The 19,645-nt window shown below is 49.2% G+C and overlaps 1 protein-coding gene across 10 annotated transcripts in view; it reads right to left on the bottom strand.

Annotated features, from left to right (window-relative positions):
• Positions 1 to 19,645, bottom strand: part of LOC100514786 (ATP-binding cassette sub-family A member 13) — a 348,431-nt gene that overhangs the window by 283,349 nt on the left and 45,437 nt on the right. For 9 of the 10 annotated variants that reach the window (XM_021063898.1, XM_021063900.1, XM_021063901.1 and 6 more), the window contains 7 exons: positions 18,925 to 19,079; positions 15,384 to 15,412; positions 13,127 to 13,290; positions 10,625 to 10,755; positions 5,858 to 5,991; positions 2,930 to 3,094; positions 845 to 1,044 (listed from right to left, as the gene is read on the bottom strand). In XM_021063898.1, the coding sequence (XP_020919557.1) occupies positions 845 to 1,044; positions 2,930 to 3,094; positions 5,858 to 5,991; positions 10,625 to 10,755; positions 13,127 to 13,290; positions 15,384 to 15,412; positions 18,925 to 19,079 (978 nt within the window). The remainder of the gene's footprint in view (positions 1 to 844; positions 1,045 to 2,929; positions 3,095 to 5,857; positions 5,992 to 10,624; positions 10,756 to 13,126; positions 13,291 to 15,383; positions 15,413 to 18,924; positions 19,080 to 19,645) is intronic. The other variant, XM_021063903.1, reaches the window with a different exon arrangement.

Raw genomic sequence — 19,645 nt, 5'->3', positions numbered from 1 at the left:
TAGGATCACTGAGCTGACCTAATGTGGGGCCTCTACTAACGTGCCTTAAGTCACAGACATGTTACTGTGGGCAGCTGCAGAATAGACAACGCAAGCAGGAAAGTTTTCAAGGCCCCCAAAGTAATGTCTGCATCTGAAGCTCGCGTGTGACAGCACACCCTGTGTCCTTTCTCTAGCAACTCCTACAAGGCTGTAAAAATACAAAATAAGGAAACACAGGAGTTCCCACTGTGGCACAGTGCACTAAGAATCTAACTGCAGCGGCTCCAGTTGGTGCAGAGACATGGGTTCAATGCCCAGCCTGGCGCAGTGGGTTAAGGACCTGACATTGCTGCAGGTGTGGCGTGGGTCGCAGCTGTGGCTCTGATTCAATCCCTGGCCCAGGAACTTCCCGCATGCCACAGGTGCGGCCAAAAAATGAAAACACAAGTTCTAACCTGGCTGCTTCTAAAATATTTCTGGACCTGATGGAAACATTTTGACTACACAAAAATTTTAAATACATATACAAACAATTAGTTCCTTACAGGAAAAAAAAAAAAAACCTTTAAAATGTTTTTGTTCATTTTTGAACAAACAGCAAAAGACATAAGCCCTACAGTCCAGAATCTTAAAACCCTCTCAAACATGGTGCCCTCACTGGATTGCCTTCAGCATCTGAGCAGCAGGCACATTGCTGGGGAGCCCTGGTCCACGACACAACACACGTCTCGTGTTTTCCAGTTGCTAACTGACCATCGCTTGTCTACAAAGTTGCACGGATCACACTCCTAAGAGGCTCACGAACTCTTTAAAACCCGGATTGCCTGCTCTAATCAGTAACCCACAGGAAAATGTGCCTTACATCCTGGTAGAGGTGTGGTGGCCTTGTGGGCCACTTGCTGCCAGGGTGTCATTCAGGAGGAGAAACGCAGTGTGCAAAGCTTCCGCCACCTTCCACAGCGGGCTGCCCTCCGCAGACTGATTCCTGAGAGCCTCCAGGCCGCGGCTGGGCCCTGCCAGCGCCTTCTGGAGCAGGCCGCCCCTTCGCCACTGGGCAAACACCTACACATTTAGAAACGAAACCATTATCACTCACTGACAATGATAAAGTGGAAATAATAGTATTTTGTTAAGAAATAGTAACAGGCGATTCCAGATGACAGACAGGCCATTGTTACGTGGTTGGCTGACTGAAGCGCCTGCTGACAACGGCACTTCTTTGAATTTCTGCTCAAAAATTAAAGGTGATGAATTTCCATAACGAATGTAGCCGGCTTCTTCGCTGACCCCGTTTCTCTCTTTCCTTCGGCCAGTCCCATTTTCAAGAGAGAAAGCCCTTTGCTAAACAAGTGAAATATGGCTTATCAGCTGTCCTGACATAGTTGGGATGGGATAAATATATTCACATACCTTAGAATTATATCATAATTAATACACAGTTAGTCAATACCATTTTATGTCACGAACTTGGGGACACTACTTGGAGTAGTGAGGTTTATTGACTTTAAACCAAAATACACCAAACCGGAAAGTGTGCTAAATACACGGTGAACCACTCAGGGTGCTGAATACCTTTGCCTTAACCTCGAGTTCATTACCCAGACCACACACCACACACACACACACACACACACACACACACACGCACACGCACGCACGCACACTCGCACACGCACACACACACACATGCGCGCGCACACACACACTCACACACGCACTCGCAAGGTTTCCGCTGACCATGTCGATGCTGGTCAGATCAATGCGGCCCCTTGATCATTTTAGCACCAGATAAATTTAACGCCACCAAGTGGACAATCACATCCATATTTTTTTACTGATGTTTACCCATTATTTGAGAGTTTGACCTCATCATAAGAAGTGATACATACTAGGGAAGAAAAGTTAAAGAAGTGGGTCTCGGAGGACCACATGTGATGGGAAACGCAATGACCAATAAAGTGAACAAGGTGAACGAGCTGCTCTGGTCGCCACACCTCCACCTCGCACCCCTGCAGAGCCCCCGGGAAAGATGGAAGCTGCGAGGCAGCCAGGGCCCCGTGACTTCCAAGGCCACCAGCAGTAGTGCCACTCATGCTCTGCACCACCGGACATCCCTGGGAAAAGAGTTTCCCTTTAAGTCACGGTCACCAGTTGGGCAAAGTGCTTCTCAAAACCAGAGTGAAGGGACAGGCCAATCAGGACCCCAAGCGCCCCAGGGCCCAAACACCCACGGAGCCAAGCAGCCTGGTGGAAATCTCACAGCCCAAACCCTAGAGAATGGTTCCTGCAACTGTGATGCTTGAGTCCAGGAGGCACTTCCTGGTGCCGTTCGTGTCAAGGACCCAGTGAGAGGAGGCTGGCGGATGCACGTAGCCATAGGTGCACATACAGGCCAGGCCGTGGGCTCCTCATGCCTCTCCCTAGAAAGTCCAAGAGTGAATGAGGTGGGGATGAATGGACTGGCCATTTTTTTCTTTTCTTTTAGGGCCTCGCCCATGGCATATGGAAGTTCCCGGGCTGGAGGTCGAATCAAAACTGCAGATGAGGCCTACACCACAGCCCCAGCAACACGGGATCCGAGCTGCATCTGCTACTTACACAGCAGCTTGCAGCAAAGCTGGATCCTTAACCCACTGAGGAAGGCCAGAGATCAAACCTGCATCCTCATGGATACCAGTCGGTTTCTTGACCCACTGAGCCACAGCGGGAACCTCCTGGATTGGCCTTTACGAAGCTTCAGTGAGCAAGGTGAGTCAGCCCTGGGGCACTGCTGCACAGCCCGTGCTACAGCTCCGTATTTACACTTAAAAACCAGGTAGAGGGTGGCTCTCACATTAAGTCTTCCCACCACGATAAAATAAAATGGGAATCTTAAATGAAATCAAACAGCCAACGACACAGGAGAAGTTTGGTCAAGCCGCGGCACGGCTATTTGACAGGACATCACCTGCTTATAGAGGTGCAGCTGGCTGACCTCACGGACCAGGTAGTTTTTGGCCGCTGACCACCTGGGGTCGCAGTCTCCAGGGTGACCCCCTCTGTCACCTTCATCCTCAGAGGAACCGGACAAGGCTGAACACACCATCCGCTCCAGCGAACTGTCTGTGGGAATCTGGAAAAAATATGGAACATATTTGAAGTCAAGGGTTGTTGTTTTTCCTTAGAATGTTTCTCTCATTGGAGAGGTTGACAGAGTGGCTTGTCCGTGCGAATGACCTGGACGGGAGGCCTTTGGAGTCAAGCAATAAGGTGATTACATTTCTCAGGACAACCCGGGAGCAGCAGGTGCCGCCGCTTGTCTGGGACACGGGGGTGATTTCAGATACTGTCCATCTTCACGCGGGGCCAAAGGCAACCACGGGTCGGCCCAGGTCCATTGAGGCTTTGCACTAACACGTGTGCTTTGCCCAAAGCGTTTTCTTTTCTAATTATCATAAAAGGACGACGGTGGAGGGGTTCACACGGGAGATCTGGGTCAGAAATCGTTTACCACTTTGAAACCACAGCTCCTTTATTCTTATTTTATGTCACCGTAAACCACCTTCCCTCTGCATTTCCTCTAAAGTCACTCAAAACACTTACGGTCGTGCTGGAATGAACCTCATTTCTCTGTGCCATAGTTTTACAACAACTGCGGTGTCATCTTTCAGAAATTCCATTGATGGCAATGATTAAAAAAACATTAAAGCCCCATTTTTCCCTTTGGAGTTTCCTTGAGGATCCGGATTAAAACTATTCCCTGCGACTACTGAGACGCAAAGCCACAGAGTCCCCCACAGTCTTTGTATTGGGTTTTTGGTTTTTTTTGTTTTTTTGGTTTTTCCTTTAATTAAAAAAAATTAGTCAGCAAGTCCCAGGTATCCTGTTGGAGAAATAGTGCCCTTCCCTGCCCTTTAGACTTGACAGGTCTGTATAGGGACAGGCAGGGGAGCCCACTCCATTCCAGAGCAGCAGGTACAGAGACCACGGGCAGAGCAGGAGAGTAGCAGGTTCCTGGACTCGGGCAGGGCTCATATTGATGCCCTAGTAAAGGACATTCTGTGGGCTGGGAGGCAGGTCATGGTCCCTCAGAGATGCCCACATACTGGCCCCTAGAACCCGTGGCTATGTCGCGCGGCAAGGAGGAGACAGGTGAGTCTGCAGAGGGCATTGAGGAGGCTCATCTGCCCTCTGAGCGGAGGAGGTTATCCTGAGTCATCCAGGGAGCCGGATGAAATTTTAAGGGTCCTAAATGAAGGAGAGAGAGGCAGAAGAGTAAGCGTTGGAGCGATGGAATTCCCGCCATGGGGCAGTGAGCTAAGAATGCGACTGCAGAAGCTCGGGTCCCCGTGGAGGTGTGAGTTCGATCCCCAGCCCGGCACAGTGGGCTAAAGGATCCAGCACTGCTGCAGCTTCGGCTTGGATTCAGTCCCTGCTCCGGGAACTTCCATTTGCCTCTGCTGCAGCCATTAAAAAAAAAAAAAAAAAAAAAAAGAGTCTGAATGATGCTTTGTGAGAAAACCTCACCAGCCGTCACCGGCTCTGAGGATGAAGGGGCCACAAGCCCCTGAACGCAGTGGCCTCTAAAACCTGGAAGAGGCGAGGACGCGCTGTCTCCCCTGGAGCCTCCAGAAGGAACGGAGCCGTGCACACACTCTGCTTTTAGCCCAGAGACCACCGCAGCCTCCTGAGCTCCAGACCTGAGATGGTAAATGCCTGCTCTGTGAGGCGACCGCCTTGGTGATCATTTGTCACAGTGGCCACGAAGACAAACCTGTGATGCGTGAGGCCCATGGAGCTTTGTGGACACTCCGTGCAAGTTCCTGATCAGTTTCCTTTTAATTCTAATTTCAAAATGTTTACCTTTCTAAGATCGAAGTTTTGTATAGTTTGATTCAAACTACACTCTAAAATAAGGAGGGAGCAGGGTCAAACAGGGCAGAGGAAACAGAGTAGCAGTCAGCCCCCTGGGGTCTCACGTCCCACACCCAGGAGCACCCTGAGAAGAGCTACGGTCACAGTTCCAAGCCCGATAGGAGGCAGGTGGTTAATAAAACAGTGCCAGGTGTGAGACAAGCACGTACAACTCCTTATACTGCGGCCAAGCCCACCACCTGCCCAGCAGAAGGGTCTTTGCAAACCGCAGGCCAACACAAGGGTCAGCAGCTGCATCAGGGGAGGCCAGCTTCCACCCCTCAGAGGTCAAAAGTCTCAGCCTGCCTCTGCACAGGAACTGCATGGAAGCATGGATAGTGTCCTCAGGGCTGCACGAGGTCCTGGGGACCCTGAGAAGTGAGCAGAATCCAGGCTCTGACAGCAGACCACCCTGCCCCCCACCCCAGCAGGCAGCCATGGGTCTCCCCAGACCCTCAGCACCTCAACCCTGACCCGGGGCTGCACAGAAGAGACCCCCCCCAACCCAGAGGCAGGAAGAGGGGTCTAGAGGAGCAGTCAGTTCACCCAAGAGGACAGGTGTGTGTGGGGGTCTTGGATCCTGAACCAGGCAAAGCCGAAGTGCCTACAAGTGTGCTAAGTGATGCAAGGCATTGCAGGCGAAGGCCTCCCAGAACCTCGGGAGCAGCAGCAGCGAGCTGGGTCTGGAGGGGGTCGCTGGAGCCCCCATGCGCCATCCAGACCCCCACCAGCCTTCAGAATCTCAGCCTCGGGACCTGGTTCCTCTGCTTCTGCTGCTGGAGCCATGAAGTGTCCTACTGAGGCTAGGCTAACATGACAAGAGGAAAGCAACACTTCTAGAAAAGCCGGACACAGCATTGGCTCAGATTTGATAAGAGAACCCCTGTCCTAAAGCCCCTCCCCGCCCAGTCCACCCAGGAGCAGTTCCAGAGTCACTGTCAAAGAGACCCCACCATCGTGATGAGCAGTCAAGCAGGCATACCTCCTGTAGTTGAGCTGAATAATTCAGGATGCGGTCCGTGTGAAGGTCCCCAAAACCAAATTGGGATTTCAGGTCAGCCCGAACCTTCTGCGGATCCCACACCAGCTCTATCAAGGACAGGGTGTATCCTGACTCTGCAAGACAACCAGTGACGGACTGTCAGCTGCTGCATCACAGGGACGGGTCTCAAGTCATGCAGAAAAGCACATCTTCTCTACTTCGAAAGGAGAGGCAACTGCAGACCAAATGCCATGTGGACCGTCGAACAGGAAAAGCAAAGAGAAGCTGAGACGGAATGTTTCAAAACAAACAGTGACATGGCAGATGCTTCCCGGAGCAGGTGACGGCAAATTTCTACTGCACAAGTGGACGTTATCTCAAGACCTCTTTGAAATTCACATTAGTGAGCCCAATAATTTCATTTAAAAAAATCTATCTTAAAAAAAAATCTACCTCAAGAAATCAACTAGGATATTTAAAGGAAACGTAACGTACAATTGTTACTGCATGAGTTTTGTACTGATACTAAAAACCTGCTCAAGGTCTAGCACTCAGGGGTGGGGGGGAAGATAAACTATGGTATGTTCATAGCATAAAATACTGTGTATTCTTTAAAACTATTTTTTATAAAAATTATTTAAAATCAGAGAATAAGTTCCCAACAGAGTTAAAATATAAAACTCATAGGCTGCCCAAGTAACCCAGCAATGGCATCTGTAAGTGGCATCCTCAGAATATGCCTCCCGGGCTTCTGAGACCAGATTATCTCAGTGAGTATGGCCTGGCAACTGTGAACATAAAAGCACACAAATTCTAGAGTGGCTGCTGTGGCACAATGGCTTGACAGTTTCTCTGCAGCACTGGGACGCAGGTTCAACCCCTGGCCCGGTACAGTGGGTTAAGGATCCTGCATTGCTGCAGCTGTGGCATAAGCTGCAACTTGGATCCCTGGCCCAGGAACTTCCACACGCTGCTGGGTGGCCAGAAAGAAAAGAGAAAAAAAAAAGCACATAAATTCTAAGATGAACTTTCATCTAAAAATCCAGCATCCAGGTCATTTCAGATCACTATTCAACAGCCACCTGAGTTGAAAGGCATCTACCTACACATGGCAGCCATGGCAGAGCACTTTCTCCTGCGTGACTTCATGGTGCCCTTAAGTGAGGGCGACAGGAAAGGTACAATCATACCATTTACAAAACCAGCCCAGTCACAGGGAACTTCGGGAGGGACTGAAGACGGGGGGCCATGAACCTGAGATGCCGCCCTTCCAGGTTGGGAAACAAGCCTGGCTCCGAGATGGGCATTTCCTGTGTGTAAAGGGTGCCAGGCCCAAAGCCAGGCATTTCCTCCCGAGGGCACCAGCAGCAACCTGGTAGGTGCAGTAATCGTCCCCTTTGGGGGAGAAGGAAGCGAACACACTTCTAGACTCAGTCATGACGCGATCTCAGGAAATCTGATTCCCAGGCCCGAACTGTAACCACCCAGCTCTGCTGCTCTCGAAAGGCAGTTTTCACAGAATTCCAGAAAGGAGGGAGGAGATAGTGACGTCAGTCAACCTATAAAATTATAAGATCATTCTGAGAAAAGTTTAAGAGGAGTTTTCTTGTGGCACAGGGGGCTAAGGATACGGTGTTGTCACTGCATTGCCTCAGGTCGCTGCTTTAAGCGCAGGTTCCATTCCTGGCCCAGGAACTTCCACGTGCCACAGATGCAGCCGGAAAAAAACGTGAAAGACAACTTGGGTTCTTAAATTCATTGCTGAATGACAGAGTTCGGAGCATGTGGATTCACGATTCAGTGACGAGCATGGTTGGACCATTAGCCCAAAGCCACCAATTATGGGGCCAGCCCTTCCCCTTCACGCTTTTGATGAGGCAAGAGGGCTTTTCTTGGAGACAAGAGAAATGCAGACACTTTTGAGTTGCCTTCAGAAGTATGTTTCATAATAGTATTCCTAAGCTCTGACTCCCTTGCAAGTTGACAGGCAAGGGCATCTTTTAATTACATTCTTTGTTGCAATTCTATCTCTAACCGTAGAAGGCAAATCGAAGGTCGTAATTTGGATCCTGCACAAAAACCCGAGCTTCCTAATGAGTTTATTAAAGTTGAGGTCACCAGGAGGATTTCAAAGAGTATTTTATGTCATCTCCTGTTCCCCCTCTGGGTTTTATTCTGAGCCAAAGGAATAAAGGTTCCCACTGGAATTGAACTACAAAAGCAGCAGGTTACACCCTAACGCAGAGGTTGCAAAGAAACGCTTCCTGTCTGTGGGGTCCTCCCTCCTCTGAGTCACAGCAACAGGAAGAGCTGGAGGCAGGACCGGGGTGGTGGAGGCGTCAAGTTTCTCCGTGGAGCAGGAAAGCTCTGGAAGGGATCATAGAAACCTCCGCGTATAAACACTTTGCTGTATAGTCAGGAGACGAGATACTGAGAATAAGAGGCAGGTGGAGCGTCTGTGACCCTGGGGCCCCTGCCTCCAACCCCACCCCACCCCCATCTTCCCAGGAGGATCTTTCCACAGCGCGGATCTAAGGCTGCTCTAAGGGCCTCTGTGACCCAGTCTGGGCTCTCTCTGGATGCCTTCCAGTGGACACCCACTTCACCCCAGACACGGTGAATGTCAAACACTCAGCATCCTGGCCAAGCCCCACATGCGGTTCCTCTTTCAGGCAGTGCCCCCTGGTCTCTTTGATAAGCTCTAACTCATCCTTCAAAACCTCTCCTTGAAGACTTTCCTGAGAAAGATGTGAGAGTCATATTCTGTGGCCTTTGTTTTTTTAGTTGACATATTTGTCTCATTTACTAAACATGTTTGTCCTGCGAGTAAGAATTGTGTCTTACTAATCATTTTATTCCCATTACATTGGAGAGTCTGACTTACAGCAAGTTCTCTGGGGTTTGTGGGGTTTTTTGCTGTTGTTGCTTTTTGACCTCGCCCATGGCATGTGGAAGTTCCCAGGCCAGGGATCCAACCCGCACCACAGCAGGGACCAAAGCTGCTGCAGTGACAATGCCAGATCCTTAACCCACTATGCCATAAGAGAACTCCAGAAAGTTCTTAATAAGTGTTTACTGAATGAGAAAATGAATAAATGAATGGATGGATGGATAAATGGGGCAGATGGAATGACGGATGGATGGACTGAGGATAGAGGGATGGTGAATAGATGGGTGGATGGAGGAGTGGACGGTGCATGGATGGATGATGGATGGACATGTGGGTAGATGGAGGGATGGATGGGTGGATAGACGAGTTCTAACTCCACTGTTCTCTCCTGTATTTCCCTTACAGAAGGAGACAGAGATAGAGAAAGACAAAAGGAGAGGATTAAAAGTTAAATGTTCAGGTCCAGTGGACAGTTCTAGAAACAGTATCCTAGGAGTTCCTGTTGTGGCTCAGTGGGAATGAATCCGACTAGCATCCATGAGGATGCAGGTTCAATACCTGGCCTCGCTTCAGTGTGGTAAGGATCCAGCATTGCCACAGGCTTCGATGTAGGTCACAGATGCAGCTCAGATCCCACGTTGCTGTGGCTGTGGTGTGGGCCGGTGGCTACAGCTCCAATTCAACTCCTGGCCTGGAAACCTCCATATGCCACAAATGTGACCCTAAAAAGCAAAAAAAGAAAAGTATCCTGAAACAGAGAGCATAGTGGTGGTTGCCAGGGGCTGGAGGTGGGGAAGACAGAGAGGCGTCAGTCACTGGACGAGCCTTTGGTTATAAGATGGATGCGTCCTGGGGATGTGTCCTGCACAGCGTGCGAGTCTAGTTAACCAGACTCCACCGTACACTTGCGATTTGCTGAGATCACAGTCACCCCAAAGAAGGTAACTTCTGTGAAATGATAGATGTTTTAATTACTTGGTTTTGGTAATCATTTCACAATGTCTACAAATATCAAATCATCACATTGTACACTTTAAATATGTACAATTTTATTTGTCAATAAAATAAAATGAGTATTTCATGAAAAAAGAAAGGAGGCATACCTCGGTCAAGAATGGAGCTAAATAATCCCACATTTCCCTGTGGAATTGCTGCCAGTTCAGCGAGGGAGCCTTCTAAATCCATCTTACCTGCCTCCTCTCACTGGCCTTTCTGTGTTTCAAATATGTCTTCCTAATAGGAATTCAGCAACAGGCGTTCAGAAGGAAGATTAAAATCAAAGAGCCAGCGATGGGTCTGTCCTTAGAGGACATCAAGTCAAAGAATTTTCAAAGCAGGGTTTTTTCATTAAAAATGACGTTTTTATTAGCAATGGCTGCAGAATTCCAACAATGGTAGAAAGTCAAATTCAGGTTGGAGCTCTAAATTGTCAGGCTACTTCTATCTTTTATGAACAGAACCAACCGATTCTTTTTGGCATTAGATATTTCAATTAAATCATTGCTTTGAACAGCATTTTAGCTCTACAGTGGCTGCCAATAGATTTAACTAGCAAGGGAGTTCCTGTTGAGGGTTAGCAGTAATGAACCCAACTCGTATCCATGAGGATACAGATTCGATCCCTGGCCTTGCTCAGTGGGTTGAGGATTCAGCATTGCTGTGAGCTGTGGTGTAGGTCACAGACAAGGCTTGGATCTCGAATTGCTGTGGCTGTGGTGTAGGCTGGCAGCTGCAGCTCCGATTCGACCCTTAGCCTGAGAAGCTCCATATGCCGCAGGTGCGGTCCTAAAAAGACAAACAAAAACAAAAACAAAAACGCTTAACTAGTGAAGCACTGCCATCACTGCCACATCACGAGAGCCCTAAGATAGCCATACCTGTGGTTGCTACTTGACGCTCCTGCAGAAACGTCAGCATCGAAATGGCCACATTCAGCACCATCTTGGAGACCCTGGCAAAGGTGTGGCTGCGTGGCAGCCAGTCCAAATCCTCTAGAGATGAGAAGGAACTAGAGCCAAAGGAGAAGCAGGGCGGAGTGGGTTAGTCATTAGCAATACAAGTGGCACGTCTGGACCCAGGTCCCTCCCTCGCCTCCCCCGCCCCCGCCTCCCCCCGACCCCGACCCCGCAGGATGTGGCTGGACCACTCACACACCCACATTCACGGGAAGGGGGCTTTCAACGTGGCCTCAGCTCCCTGGGGAAGCTGCACGTAAGAGTTAAGCACTCTCTTAAGTTCCCTCAGGCAGCTCAGGGGGCGGTGGGTGCTGTTACTCGGGACACTCAGTTTCATACCTGGAAGGCAGCCTGTTGGAGCACCAGGCACCCCATCCTCCACGGTCCTACCCCAGGCAGCTGAGTATGTCAGGGCTTCACTCAGCGGGTTTCTAATTGCATCAAACGCCTGTTTGAAAGAGTTCCATCCGCTTCCCGGTGACATCATTCCCCACTGTTTTTCTTGTATCAATTACTCAGAGATTATTTTCCCATTAAAAAGTGAGGAGATACATGTTTTTGTTTGGTTTTTGTTTTTTGTTTTCTTTTGCTTTTTAGGGCTGCACCTGCAGCATATGGAAGTTTCCAAGCTAGGGGTCGAATCGGAGCTACAGCTTACAGCCTCTGGCCTTCACCACAGCCACAGCAACACAGGATCCAAGCTGCATCTGCAACCTACACCACAGCTCACAGCAATGCGGGGTCCTTAACCCAATGAGCGAGGCCAGGGATCAAACCCATATCCTCACGGATCCTAGTTGGATTCATTAAAAACTGAGCCATGAAGGGAACTCCACATGTACCTTTTTGAATTTTTTTTTCTGGGTATATGCCCAGGAGTGGGATTGCTGGACCATATGGTAATTCTATTTGAGGTTTTTAAGGAACTTCCATACTGTTGTCTATAAGTGGTGGCATCAGCTTACATCTCCACCAGCAGTGTAGGAGGGTTCCCTTTTCACCACACCCTCTCCAGCAGTCATTAGTTGTAGACCTTTTTTGCTACACCCATGACATATGGATGTTTCCAGGCCAGAAAATGAATCTGAGCCACAGCTGGGACCCATCCACAGCTGTGGCAACACTGGACCCTTAACCCACTGCATCACAGCGGGAACTCCTATTTGTAGACTTATCGATGATGGCATCCTGACTGGTGTGAGGTGGTACCTCACTGTAGTTTTGATTTGCGTTTCTCTAATAATTAGTGATGTTGAGCATCTTTTCATGTGCTTTTTTGACCACCTGTATGTCTTCTCTGGAGAAATGTCTATTTAGATCTTCAGCCCAATTTTTGATTGGGTTGTTTGGTTTTCGATATGGAGCTGTATGAGCTGCTTGTATATATCCCCGGTCAGTCACGTTGTTTGCAAATATTTTCTCCCATCTGTGGGTTGTCTTTTGGGTTTGTTTATGGTTTCCTTTGCTGTGCAAAAGCTTTTCAGTTCGATTGGGTCCCATTTTTTAATTTTTTGTTTTTATTTCCATTATTCTCAGAGACAGATCCAAAAAGATATTGCTGCCATTTATGTCAAAGTGTATTCTGCCTGTGTTTTCCTCTAAGAGTTGTGTAGTATCTGATCTTACATGTAGGTTTTTAATCCATCTTGAGTTTGAGTCTATTTTTCTGCATGGTGTTGGGGAATGTTCTCATTTCACTCCTTTACCTGCAGTTGTCCAGTTTACCCAGCGCCACTTATTGAGGAGACTCTCTTTTCTCTACTGTATATTCTTGCCTCCTTTGTCATAGATGAATCGGCCCTAAGATCCTGCAACCCCATGTGCATACGGAGAAGAGTACAATTCAAAAAGACACGTGCACTCAATGTTCTTAGCAGCACTATTTATAACAGCCAACATGGAAGAAATCTAACTGTCCACAGATGGAGGAACAGATAAAGACGTAGTAATATGTACAGGGGACGATTAACCATAAAAAATAACGGAATACTGCTACTTGTATCAACCTAGATGCACAAAGAGATTAGCACACTAAGTGAAGTCAGCTAGACAGAGGGACACCCATCCCTGACATCACTTATATGTGGAATCTTAAAAAAGGATACGAATGAATTTATTGACAAGACAGAAATAGACCCACAAACAGAGAAAACAAACTTAATAGTTACCAAAGGGGAGGGGACAGAGGGATAAATTAGGAGACTGGGATTAAAATATCCACACTCCTGTATATAAAACAGGTGGCCCGCAAGGCCCTACTGTAGAGCCTCGGGAAACACACTCAGTATCTCGTCATAACCTACGTGGAAGAGAACATAAAATATGCATGTATGTGTGCGTATACCTGAATCACTGTACCCTGAAACCAGCACATCACTTAAAAAATTTAAACTGAAGAGGGAAAACCAATCGCCTGCAACTTACTTCACAGCTGCCTGCAGCAGGTGTTCTGCCCCTCGGATGCCGTCTTCACTCTGGTCATTGTCTGAACGCAGTCGCGGCAGTAAAAGTAGAAACTCCCAGACGTGGGGCTGCCGGTGAAGACTTTCCAACTTCGCCAGCACCTCCTCAGTCTTATTAAGATCCATCTCAAAAATAAGGAAGGAAAAAAAAATCAGAAAAAAAAAAGAGCTTTACACTTTAGTTTTATTGATCAATTAGAAGATGGAGTGAGGGCAGTGCTGCAAAAACAAAGAATGAGAGTTCCCAACGTGGCTCAGTGGTTAAAGGAACCTGACTAGGAACCATGAGGTTGCAGGTTCGATCTGTGGCCTCTCTCAGTGGGTGAAGGATCTGGCGTTGCCGTGAGCTGTGGTGTAGGTTGCAGATGTGGCTGGGATCCTGCGTTGCTGTGGCTCTGGGGTAGGCTGGCAGCTACAGCTCCAATTGGACCCCTAGCCTGGGAACCTCCATATGCCGTGGGTGTGGCCCTAAAAAGACAAAAAAACAAAGAATGCAGAACCCCTGGGGGTCCAGATTCCTGCCTAATGTGTCACCATTTTGAGCAGATTAGATCTTAAAATTTTTCTGCTAGATGTTTGGGGTGTTTTTTTTTTTTTATTTTATGGAAGTTTGGACAGGAGAAGAGAGGTAGAGATTTGTTATTATAATAAGTTGGACCAGCTTCTAAGATTATGAGATAGTGTTTGGAAATAAGTGAATTGTTCAAATTTGAACAAAACTAGAATACCTACTGCTGTTGGGCTTTGTCGGTTATGGAAGCTGAACACAATCATAACACACTCAGTGTCAGTAACGGAACGCTTCTGTACCCACAAAATTCCCCCGCCCCCCACCAGCGAGCACAACCAAATGCCCCCAACCAATCACTACGCGGTGCGCCTGGACCAAGACAAGGTCTGGGCCAGACTCACGAACCTTCAGCCTGACGAGATCAGGCAGGCCTCAAGCCCACCTGCTAAAGCTGCTCACGCTGAGGCACCCGCCCTTGGGGATGCTGGCTGTCTCAAAATGGGTTTCCACATAGCACTACCAAAAATCAAACCATCAGACACTCGTATGGAAAAATAAACTTAAAATCAATGTTTGAACTTAGCCACTGTGGATGGAAAGGGTCGCCCGCGTATCTGGAACCGAAGGATGTTGTGGCCATCAAACCAAGCCGCCCAAGCCACCCCGACTGTGCAGCCTGAGGGACTCAGGGCGGAGAAAAGCAGGGCGCTGGCCCTAGAGAGTGAAGATGCACATCGGAGGGACGATCTCAAGAGCCCCACCTCCTGCTCCCTCCCGTAGACAGAAAAGCACTGAAAGCACACACTTGAGAGGCTGGTTTTCTCTAATTAACAGTAGTATTTTCAAGTTCTGACTACCTCTAGTGTTTATAACAAAACTATATTTTCTGGCTCCTCCTGTTCTCGGGTGGCTGTAGGGTGAGAACCCTGAACCCTAACCACTTGGAGGTCCCCAGAACCTGTCCCTTTGGAGAGAGAATTCAGCAAAGAGACGGGGTAGAGAGGCAAATAGAGTTTATTAAGAGAGAAGAGAGAGAAGACAGGTGAGGAGACAGCACAGGCGGACTCCGGTGAGCGGGGCGGGGGAGGTGCAAGAGAGCAAGAGAGTGACACCTGCTTTGGGGGTGGTTTAAATCAGGGGCATGGGGCCCGCCTTCCGGGCTTCCTCTGGCCAATCGCCTTGCTCCGTCTGGCCTTGGGCCCACATCTGCCCGCCTCAGGGCCCTGCCCTGGGTGCTGGGGCATCTTTTAGCCAAGATGGATTCTAGCTCCAGGGCCTCGGGGGAGTTGACAGGATGGACTGTGGTCTGTGCCCCTCCCTTCTCTGACCCCCGAGGGACCTTCCTGTGAGTGTGTTGGCCCCGGGGGTCCCCTGGACCTCAAGAATGAGACACCAGTGGTCCCCTTCTTTTATCGGAGCGGGACGCAGCCCCTCCCTGCTCCTGCTGTAACTTTTGTCTGGAAGTGTCTGTCCACAGGGAAGGGCTTCCAGTTGCTCAGCCCGGCCCCCATCCTTCTCCTGCTTCCCTCCCTCACCTCTTCAGAGCAGCCCCTCCCAGCTCTCCGTGGGCCTGTCTTGAAGGCTTAAGTTCTCAGTTTTGTCCGCCAGATAAAACATAATTCTCAAATTTTAGGTTGTACATTTGTTTTTCAGTTGACACCATGATAGCTCTGAAGAGTAGGCTTCAAATCTTTGTTAAAATACTTACTGTTATAAAACTGGAACCAAAAGAAGAATCTACAATAAAGAAGATGGCAGATACATGAGGTCAGTCAGCAATCACAAAGCACTGATGTGTACCTACATTAGTTCTAAAATCAAGGGGCCCCCGGAATCCTGGCCCCTCAAACTGAAGGATAAACCTGAAGAGTCACTTGAGGTTTCCAGAGCACATCGACATTAAATGATTTAAGTAGTAAACCAAATTCCAACAGTTTGCCAACAAGTAGTTACTATTTGACCCGTCTCTAATTCCACAGGCACCGAGAGTATTCAGGACAGGATAGAGAGAGCAAAGGGAAAATAAAGAAAAACAAAGAAAAAGGTTGAAGAGGGAGCGAAAAGTGAAAATATGACTTTCAGATTATATCTGGAATCCTGTTGTGATAAATAAGAAATACATTGGTCTTTGCCCTCAGTTCTTAAAACCCCCATAATTCCCTGAGTGATGGGTGTGATACAGGCACCTCTTTTTACGTTAGTCCTCAGTGCGGTTCCCGCAGGAGCTTTTAAGACTCTTATCATCTCCCTAGGGATAAAATTATCTCCAAATGCTAATGAGATGCCTGGGGGCTGGGGCCCTAGATGGCTTCAGGAGGGAGACTGATCACCAGAAAGGCCAAGGCAGGAGGTCCCGCTGCGGCTGAGTGGGTTACCAACCCAACGAGTACCCATGAGGATGCAGGTTCCATCCCTGGCCTCACTCAGTGGGTTAAGGATCTGGCGTTACCGTGAGCTGTGGTGTAGGTCACAGACATGGCTCGGATCCTGCATTGCTGTGACTGTGGTGTAGGCTGGCAGGTGCAGCTCTGATTAGATCCCTAGACTGGGAACCTCCTTATGCTGCGGGTGCAGCCCTAAAAAGCAAAATGAAAAGAAGGGAGGGAGGGAGGAAGGGAAGAATGAAGGTAGGGAAGGAAGGGAAGGAGGGAGGGAGAGAGAGAGAGAAAAGAGGGAGGGAAGGAAGGAAGAAGCCAAGGCATAATTATAACACAAGATGGGCCCCTGGACTCTGCTGCAGGGCTCACCCCTGACAAATGCTTCCTTGAGCCACAGAACACAAAAAAAGTACAAAGGACTGAAAATGACTGCACAGGTGCACAGCTGGGCCAGGTAAGAGCAGTAAGATACAGAAGGACAACAACCAAGGTGCCAGAAATAAAAGCAGGGTCCTAGGCACGACCCTTGAACACAGCACCACCAAGGGGTGGGCGCACCGCCTAAGCCAGCCCTCCCGCCCAACCCACAGATCCACCCCCACCCCACTTAGAGAACCAGCAGCCCCCCAGCCCCATCAAGGAGCGAGCAAGGGTACTGATATCTGTTTTTGCTCCCCCGTGCCCATGAGCCCCCACGAAGCCTTGCCCGAATTTCTACTGATGAAAGAGTCCACGGACCCACGTCAGCAATACTTAGAGAGGTGGAACTTTCGTCCCCACCCCCACCCTGACCTTCAGAGAGGACGGAGGGGCTGGAGATGGAGTTGAGCACAAGGGCAAGGACGCGATCAATCATGCGCGCCTGACGGAACCCCCAGAAAAACACGACATGATGGGGTGCAAGGAGTTTCTAGTTGGTACCCAAATCCACAGGCCTGGAGGCTGAGGCTCTCATCGCATAGGGACAATGCCTCATCTCAGTTTGTCTAAATCCCTTATAAGAAACTGGTAACGGCAAGCAGGGTGCCCCCCTGAGCTCCCTGAGCTGTCCCAGAGAATCACGGGACCTGCGGAGGGGCTGTGACCATCCCAACTTACAGCCAAGTCGGACAGAAATGCGGGGATCCAGGGGGCCCCTTCTTGCAATTGGCCTCTGCAGTGAGAGCAGTCCTGAGGGGCTGAGCCTCGCACTGTGGGGTCCAGAGGGGTCAGAACTGAATTCAATTATAGGACACCCAGTGGGTGCCCACAGAGAACTGGAAAATTGCTTGGTGTGGAAAACTCACACGTGTGGGGTCAGAAGTGTTGGGTAGATGAAGAGGTTTTCTTTCATACATTCAACCAGGGGGGGCTCAGATGGAGCCAACGAAAACTCGAGAAACACTTCAGCCCCCCCACCCCCACCGAAAGAATTAGCTCTCCAAGAGAATGCTGAAAGCCTCATTTGAAAACCAAATGATATAAATAAAAGCAGGTTGATGCCCTCACAGCACCTAACAGCAGACTCCATCGTTTGGCCTTAAAGCGACCGGGGCTTTTGCTGATGCCTTGGGGTCCATTGTGATCGGCCCCGCCCTCAACCAAGGTGCTGTTTTCTCTCTTAGAAAAATAACACATAATACCAGCTCCTCTGAAGAGCTCTTTCTGCAGTTTTCTGCCAGACTCCTCATTCCATTTCCTTGTCTATATTCCATGAAGAGAAAAAAATATGTGTGTTATACATGTATTTATGTATATGTGTATGTACACATATATAAATCTGAGGTGCGTACTTAGGGTTGCTTGATTAGCAAATGAAAACGTAAGATACCCGTTTAAATCTGAACTTCAGACAGACAATGAATATTTTCTGCTCTAAGGATCTGGACTATACTTACAGTAAAAAAAAAAAAAAAGTTATTTACCTGAAATTCATATTTAGCTGAATGTCCTATATTTCCTCTGGCTGTCAGAGATAGGGCACTGTTTTTTAAAAGGGCAGGATGGCTGTGGCCCGAGTTTACTGATGATGTTTTCAGGCAACAACCTGGGTATATGTGACGACAGGACCTCTCTGAGGTCCACGCTTCTCTTGTCAACCAAGCTCACCAAGACCTACCTCCATCGAACCTTCTTGAATGGAGATTAATAAGGAAGAGATAAGCCTAGGATGTGGACACGCTTCATAATGGGCAGAAACAATGCAGCCCGATCACCCGAATCGAAAGGTGTGTCATCACAGCCAAAGCGCATCATCCAGACAAGAGTCAAAGTGTCACCGACAAAGAAACACCTACTCGAGTCTACCAGGAGAAGGACGGGAGCAGGGGGTGGGGGCGGGGGACAGACTTTAAAGACAGAGGAAGAGGGAGAGAGAAAGGAAGTTAGAAATTCAAGCCAGAGGAGGGACGGTGGAAAGAGGGTTCCTTGGGCCAGCTGCAGCCGCTCTGAGGGCCATGCCCAGGTACCCTCAAGGAGCAGCAGTGAAGATCCAGCGCCACCCTCCATAACCCCCCAGGTGCCGGCCTCATCTGCGGAAGGCGTCTTTTTCTGAGATCCACAGTGACCACTGCTGAAGGGATATAAAATGTACACAGAATTTTAAAGACACTCTGGGGGAGTTCCCACTGTGGCTTAGGGGACTAAGAATCCAGCAAGCATCCATGAGGAAGTGGGTTCCATCCCTGGCCTCGCTCAGTGGGTTAAGGATCCGGAGTTGCTGTGGCTGTGGTAGAGGCCACCGATTCAGCCCCTGGCCTAGGCACGTCCATATGCCGCAGGTGCAGCCCTAAACAGAAAAGGACAACAACAAATAAAGACATTCTGGGTTCTCCCGCCCCCAGGGCCAAGCCCGTGTCCAGGTGGGTCTGAGGGCTTGAGAGCTTCACTTGCCTGGAGTCTGGGATCGTTCCACCCAAAGTTTCTGCAGGTTTCTCGCCTCGTCCATTACTTCGTAAACTTCCTTGGCAAGGTCCTGCATCTCTTTTAAGAAGGCCAGGTCATCCACCTTCCTGTGCGGGGCAGCTGCACTTCGGAGCCTAGACGAACTTTAAATAAATGGAATAAATACCACAAACAGAATGCTTTCACAGGAGTAGTTTCCTCAGTGTTTTCAAGGTTCTTGGTCCCTGACACCAAAGCGAGGTACCCGCTGACACAGGCACCAACCACTCTTAACAGCCTGTTTACCGGGATCATTTTTAAAAAACCTGCCCAATTTAAAATTGGAAAACTGTTCTCAGTCGCTTTATTACCTGCAAGGCCAACTCTCTGGGATGTTTATTAATCATGTCATTTTCTTCATTCATTCAACACAGATTATAGAGCCCTGAGCAAGGGCGTCGAGACATCAGGGAGCCGAGCAGGCCCTGTCCCTGAACACAGAGGACACAGGACGGGTCCACAGACGAGCCTCATCCCTGGGGGTCGGTCGGGGTGGACGCCCTGGGGAGAGTGGACCGGGCAGTGAGATGGGGAGAGAGCAGGACGTCTGCGAGGGGGAACCTGAGACAGAGATGGCTCGGCAAGGGCCAGGCCTGGTGGGGTGGGGTGCTGGTCCGAGGGAGCACCGGCAAAGGCCGACAAGTGGGAGGGGCTGAGGTTCGGAGAGAGA

This window comes from Sus scrofa, chromosome 9 (genome assembly GCF_000003025.6).
Source record: "Sus scrofa isolate TJ Tabasco breed Duroc chromosome 9, Sscrofa11.1, whole genome shotgun sequence".
Taxonomy (NCBI): domain Eukaryota; kingdom Metazoa; phylum Chordata; class Mammalia; order Artiodactyla; family Suidae; genus Sus; species Sus scrofa.
The sequence above is the reverse complement of the archived record's forward strand: the minus strand, read 5'-3'. Positions and strand labels throughout refer to the sequence as shown.